This window comes from Chiloscyllium plagiosum, unplaced genomic scaffold (genome assembly GCF_037043375.1).
Source record: "Chiloscyllium plagiosum isolate Xiang-an unplaced genomic scaffold, Cpla_swu_hap1 HiC_scaffold_17, whole genome shotgun sequence".
Taxonomy (NCBI): domain Eukaryota; kingdom Metazoa; phylum Chordata; class Chondrichthyes; order Orectolobiformes; family Hemiscylliidae; genus Chiloscyllium; species Chiloscyllium plagiosum.
In genome coordinates this window covers 37,063,694-37,070,968 of record NW_028270155.1, presented here as the reverse complement: position 1 = coordinate 37,070,968, position 7,275 = coordinate 37,063,694, and the positions used below count along the sequence as shown (strand labels likewise).

The 7,275-nt window shown below is 37.6% G+C and overlaps 1 protein-coding gene across 2 annotated transcripts in view; it reads right to left on the bottom strand.

The window, feature by feature from the left end:
• Positions 1-755: 755 nt before the first annotated feature.
• cep89 (centrosomal protein 89) overlaps positions 756-7,275 on the bottom strand; it is a 117,555-nt gene continuing 111,035 nt past the window's right edge. For both annotated transcript variants that reach the window (XM_043706832.2, XM_087995842.1), the window contains 2 exons: positions 7,097-7,266; positions 756-2,280 (listed from right to left, as the gene is read on the bottom strand). In XM_043706832.2, the coding sequence (XP_043562767.2) occupies positions 1,839-2,280; positions 7,097-7,266 (612 nt within the window). In that variant the 3' untranslated portion in view covers positions 756-1,838. The remainder of the gene's footprint in view (positions 2,281-7,096; positions 7,267-7,275) is intronic.

The window sequence follows — 7,275 nt, the reverse complement described above, 5'->3', positions numbered from 1 at the left end:
TTTCCTACTGTTATTTTCCTCCATTATTGATACGTCATAAATTTGATCTACCATCTAAGCAAAATATTCACAATCTGTTTTGGCGAATTTAATTTATCTAAGTCTTCTTAAAATTCAACAAATCCATTATTGAGTACAAACTCAAGGTGCTGCAAAATGAACACTTCCTCTTTGGTTAGTGTTGAAGAGTACTAAACACTTAATAATAAACATGTTCTCATCTAATTTATTGTGTTCACTGCATTGAGGAGGTACATTAAAAGTTGTACTATAAAAATGTTTATAGATAAATTCTGCAAGTCACTGACAATTCCCAGCAGACCCATTATGTTTTTACATTATAAAATTCCCATTCCTGCACACAAATATACCAATAGTATAAAATTCCAACTATTCCTCTGTCTACCTTACCCCTGAAAAACTCAACAAACCCTAAAACTATTCCATAGTGTGTGTTCTTTCTGCCAAAGATGTAATGTCCCTTGGCAATATATAATTGTCTCAGCAGGAAACCACTGGATGAAAAAAGTAAGGATAACTACTTAAAGAGTAAAGTAAAGCGACATTTTCATTTAAGTCTTTTTTCTCTAGGAAATAAGACACCTAATTAAATGAAATTTTAAAGGAAAACTAAGTCCCTGAGGTTCAAAAGTCCAAACACATTGTGAAAATCTGGATAATTTTATCTAGAGGTGGCAAGGTATATTCAGGGATGCATCCCATTATAATGTAAATAAAACCAACAAAAGCATGTATCTATAAAGGATTTTTTTTTTCAAAATGGTTAATTTGAAGTAACTAGAAAATACTTTTTCAGCACATATAAACATTCTAATTTCAACAAGCACATGAGAAAAACATACATTGTTATAACTATGAGATTTATAAGGTTATTATATTTTGGAATTCTGCCACTAAATTTAATGGTAAAATGAAGGAAGTTATGTGACCTGTTCTGACACCTGTCTGACAATAAGCGTGGGTGGTTTCAATCCTAAAATACCTAAGGAAGATTTAGATTGTTTTACTGGGAAGATGATGCAGAATATTTATGCTTGGAGACTGGCAACAACCTGTGTGTTAACAGTGAAGGCTAAGAACCTTGAAAGTCCCAGAAAAATGTTGAGAATGTCTCGGTATAAACAATTGCGATTTAAGCTATCAATTTACTGTCAAAAAGGAAGGAGGTTAAGGCTCTTAAGGGTTAATATTAAGCATTTCTAAGTTGATACAAGGCCCCGTGTAATTCATGTCACCAAGGTAAAGGATACTGAGGAAGCCTCTGAAAGACAGATTACAGATTTTCCCAGAACATTTGGTCTGCTTGGATCCAGGAGAAAGGGGGGTGTTAAAACAAAGCTGGTAGATTCACCTAGCTTGTGCTAGAACACAGATAATAGGAAGACACAACTTCGCTGTCAAAGAGATTGAGTATAGATTAGGTTAAGTCAAAGATTACAAATGACCTGTTTGAGAACAGAACTGAATAGGAATCAACTCTTAGGAGTTAAGAATCATTTTGGATCGAGTCTGGGAAAACTGACAGTCTTTGTAAAGGTCTATGTAAAGTATAGCAGTATTTTCTGGACTAAGAGGATGGGGCGGGGGGATGTTCTATTCTATTTAAAATAGTTCAAAGTATAAATTACTCACCACAAAACAATAGTGAGAAAGTTTTTTCTAAGGTATTTGGCTACAATATAGTTTTAAGACATGAAGTCTTGTGTCAATGTTTTAGCTGTTCATTTAAAAAAAAAATCAGACTTCCAGTTTCAGTCTATGTGAATATTGTACCATTTGCAGGAATAATAATATGATTACCATTGACATTTGAAAATTTAAGAGTAGAAACTATGCTCATTTTTGTCACTTTCATCAGAGGAGACAATTTGCTGCTGATCAGAGTCAGACTCAAACATCGGACTCTTGACAGTTTCTTCCCTGCGCTTTTTCTTTTTTTGCTGTGTGATTGCACAATCTCCACTTTCAGCCACACGATGAGGCGAGTACTTATTAACATTTGGCCGCAGGTCATTTTCATGTGTCCTTCTATCTTCTATCCTTCTAGCAGAGGACAGTATTACATCACAATAGCTGATTGCTTTGAAATCTGATTGGCTGCTTAAATACCTGCGAGGGTTTCCTTCTATATCTGATCTATCAAAGCTGACAGTGTCCAAGAGATTACTTCTTTGTACAGTGCCATGCAAAAGATCCTTTATTCGACGATTTTCTCGTGTCGTTGATTCCCAAACTGTTTCAAGTTCAGATTCTACTTGTCTAAAAGGAATAGACAGTTTAAATAATTTAATGAACATTTATTTTAGGTGGATGAATAGACATTAAATAACAAAGACTTATGCAGTATTCAGTCTTCTGGTACCAACTCTTCATAATGATAGGAGGATTCTACAGTTAGTCTACTTTAGTATGAATGACCCAGGTGCTTGCTCAGAAATAAGAGGAATGTAACACATACAAATGCTGCAAATGTTCTTTTGGAAATTATTTTAGACAAAACTAGTAAAGCTGTTTGTTTCTGGAATGTTGTGATGTTTTGTCAATAGTGTTAATATATGATTTGGCACAAAAATTGAAAAGACTTCAACTGAGAATAAAAGCTGCTCAACAGATTTTATGGGCAATTGTAATATATTGCTAGAAAGCACAAATCTGCACCAGCTTTCAACTAGTCTTTCACAGTGATAAAATTATTTATATTTCATCATATTATACAATTCAACAGCTTTAAATAAGGCTTTACCAATGAGATTGATTAAAAAGTGGAATTTAGAAACACACCATTTTATTAGTCACTACAGTGAAACTATGAAAATATATAAATTCTACAATCTACTGTTTGCTTTGTGAATAATGTCAGTGATGTTTAGCAATTAATACTGGAGGACTGAGTTCTGAAGGATTGTGGAAAATAATTTAAATAAAGCTTTGTGGACATACATGGAGTAAATTCTTTAAAAGAGCTCACTGAAAGCATATAGGGGACTTTTTTTATACAAGGCTTCCTGTAAATTGCATGATTGGTGATAATGTTTGTTTATCCGCAGACTCTGTTAGCGTTGTTTTGAATAGCCTTTGAGTAGGCTTTGAGAAGATTCTTGTTTTATCCAGTTCAATTGGAGGAAAGACTGCTATGAACAAGCTGAGTCGAAAAGTGTGGCGCTGGAAAAGCACAGCACGTCAGATAGCATCAGAGGAGCAAGAGAGTGCTTCTCGACTGTTGCCAGGCTTCAAGCATAAATATTCTGTATCACCTTTCTGCACCACGTTTCGGGATCAGGAATGGGTTGGGGGGGGGAAAGGGGGTGGGAGATAAATAGGATATCTGCTCCACCTTCCCCACTGACCTATCACAATCACCCCCCACTTGCATCTACCGATCACTTTCCCAGCTACCTTCCCCCTAGTCCCAGCCCCACTCTCCTATTTATCTCTCAGCCCCCTTCCGTCCGTCCCCCAACATTCCTGATGAAGGTCTTATGCCCAAAACGTCGACCCTCTTGTTCCTTGGATGCTGCCTGACCTGCTGCGCTTTTCCAGCGCCACACGTTTTGACTCTGACTCTCCAGTATCTGCAGTCCTCACTTTCTCCAATGAACAAGCTGAGTTGGAGGAAAGCTTTCTATGAACAAGCTGTTCAGATAAATAGGAAAACCTTTACAGAAACTAGGGTAAAATCTAATTTTTCTGTTGAAGAAGTGAGTGAAAGATCACAACATTATATTGCCTGAGCAAGTCGTGCCAGCAAGATTTCAGAGTGTTTGATTGGTGCCTTTCTACGCATAAGAGCAGCAGACTCCAGAACATCCTATGCTTTACCTTTTGACTTCAACAGTGTCCCATAATTCTTCCTCAAAAAGGCAATCTGTGTTTTTGTTTCCCTCTTCAGAGAGGGAAGAGAGAGAGAGAGAGAGAGAGAGAGAGAGAGAGAGAGAGAGAGAGAGAGAGAGATAGATAGATAGATAGATAGAGAGAGACAGAGACAGACAGACAGACGGACGGAGAGGAGAAAGCAAAAGAAAGAGAGAGGGAGAGGGAGAGAAAGAGATACACACAGACACACAATCTATCTCAGTCTTAAACACACTCAATGACTTGGCCTCTACAGCCTTCTGCGGCAATGAGCTCCACAGATTCACCACTGTCTAGCTGAAGAAATTCTTCCTCACCTCAGTTCTAAAGGGTCATCCCTTCACTTTGATGGTGAGCCATCGGGTCCCAATCCCTCATACTAGTGGAAACATCTTCTCCACATCCACTATGTCCAGGCCTCTCAGTATTCTGTAATAGGATTCCCCTGCCTCCTCATTCCTCCCCACCCCAACCTTCTAAACTCAGAGTCCTTATATAGCCTTAGCAGTACATCTCTGTCCTTGTAATCTTTCTCTCTTGAAATGAATGCCAACATTACATTTGCTTTCCTAACTATTGGCTGAACTTGTATTTTAACCTTTAGAGAAAGCTGAATTAGGACTCCTAATTCTCTTTCTGCTTCAAATTTCCAAAGCTTTCCCCATTTAAAAATCAGCCTCTTTATCCTACCAAAGTACATTTCCTCACACTTTCCCATATTGTTTTCCATCTGCCACTTCATTGTCCCCCCTCCCAACCTGTCCAAGTCTTCCTGTTGCGTTCCCGCTTCCTCAACACTACCTGACCCTCCATCTATCTTTGTGTCATCTGTAAACTTAGCAACATTGCCCTTTGTTCCTTCCAAGATGTGTTTTACAGATTAACTAGCCTCTAGCTGAAGAAATTCCTCCTCATCTCAGCCCTCAAGTCCTAGTCTCTCCTACTTGTGGAAACACCTTCTCCAGCCCTTCTGTAAGTTTCAATCAGAACTCCTTCATCCTTCTAAACTCCAAGTACAGACCCTGAGCCTTAACCACTCCTTATATGATAAGCCCTTAATACTTGGGATCATTCTTGTAAACTTCTGGACACCCTCCAAAGCCATCATATTCTTCTTCAACACGTGGCCCAAAACTGCTCACAATATTTCAAATGCAATCTGACCAGGGCACTATGAGCAACTTTAGGCCCCGCATCTTAGCAAAGCTATACTATTCTTGGACAGTGTACAGTGTACACTTAACAGATTTATTACTAGACTTCAAGGGTTAAGTTAGGAAGCAAGATTCCAAAACATGTTCTATTCAAGGGAATTTGCAAAATTAAGATATTAAGGGGAACAGATGGAGTAGATGAAGAATCAATTCCACTATGCAGGACTAAGGGAGCATAATCTACAAGTTAGAGCCAGAGTTTTCAGGAGTAATTTGAGGAAACATTTTGATGTACAAAGGATGCCAGAATGTTGGAACCATCTTCTGCAATAATAATTAATTGTAGATCAACTGTTACTTTGAAATCTGACATAAATAAATTCTTGTGAATCAAAGTTTTAAGGATTTTGGAACAAAGGTAGTTATATAGAATTAGGTCACAGATTATTAAATGGCAAAACAGGCTTAAATGGCCTATTCCCATTCTTCTTTCATTACACTCACTTTCAGGGAATTATGTAATGTCACTACAGCTGATAGTTCACAATTATATTCACCAATTAATTAACTAGGGCGGCACGGTGGCACAGTGGTTAGCACTGCTGTCTCACAGCGCCAGAGACCTGGGTTCAATTCCCGCCTCAGGCGACTGACTGTGTGGAGTTTGCACATTCTCCCTGTATCTGCGTGGGTTTCCTCCGGATGCTCCGGTTTCCTCCCACAGTCCAAAGATGTGCAGGTCAGGTGAATTGGCCATGCTAAATTGCCCGTAGTGTTAGGTAAGGGGTAAATGTAGGGGTATGGGTGGGTTGCGCTTCGGCGGGTCGGTGTGGACTTCCACACTAAGTAATCTAATCTAATCTAATGTAAGTAATCTAATCTAATTATATTTTGTTATTTCAATCTACAAATATTTATCTATTTTCATAGTAATCTTCACAGTAATCTTCAAAAATAAATATATTTTACTCCTCCTTACCAATTAAGTATTTTTGTTTAAGATTTTTATGCATTTTGTAAAACAATAATAGCACTAGCAAGTTTGAACAGGTTAAAATTTCTGAAATACAAGAATTCTCAAATGAAAATACATCAAAATATTTTTGGTTGTTATCAATTGTGCGTTTTTTAACTATTCATTTAATTTCCACATTTGACTCTGCAGGCAGCAACTGCTGCTTTAACTATTAAATGGTTCAGCAACTACAGCAACCTGGTAGCTCGGATTTATCTTTGGAAATATTTTAACTGATTATCTTAGGAAAGCAATGAAGAGCGGAGAAAGAGATGGTGATTATATTTCTTTCACAGCTCTCTCCCGCTTTACAGACAATGGACTGCATTGCACAGCTGCCAATAAGATGCAAATTGCTGATGACAAATATTGCTAGAAACAGAATTGCATTCTTTTCATAACCATTACCTCTCTTAAGCAAGGTCAATTTTAATTCTTTGTCTTAGCTTTGTCCTAAAGGCTGTGTCCTAAAGGCTGCTAATATGTATTATATGAAGATGTTTGGTATTTGATACTCTGTTCATCCTCATCCTACCCCAATTGAGAGGATTAACTGAATATTTTCATCTCACACTGCTTCAATCAATATTGCAGAGCTGACAACACTGAACAATCAGATAATTTTACAAGCAGAATATCATTGAATCAAAGAAAAATCATCACTGCAAATAATTATATAAAACTAGAGCCTACAGGTCGAATAATTATTAGTTGTTGCTGCTTACGGTTCATAATTTTATAAATTATATTTCTAACAAATTGATCTATTTTGTACTAGTAGGAAGCAGAAAGAAACATGTAGCTTGAACATGTCATGAAAGAGGCTCTAATGCATTTTACAACATCAAGGAGGGAAATTTTTATTAAGGCTAAGGTAACTGAATTTTGACTTTTGTCATTTGTTTGTGCATTTATGTCAAAATTAATGTGTATAATGTAAGCCATCCAAAAAAAACCACCAGATGGAAATAATGGAATACAGGAGCCTGCAGCTGTGCATCTTTCTGTCTACCAGTCTGCTCTAATTGGCTTGCTTTGCCACTGACTGCTTTACCTTTGCTGTTCAAGCAGTCCATTAAGGGTTTCCTGCTTGTCCTTCAGTAGCTGCTGAAGACGCCGTATTTCCCGTTGGTACTGAGCAGTCCTTCTGGCAAAATCCTCCTCTTGTTCCTTCATACGGTTGTTTATGTCTCCAAGCTTCATGGCAGCTTTTGTTTTGTACATCTGTGCAAA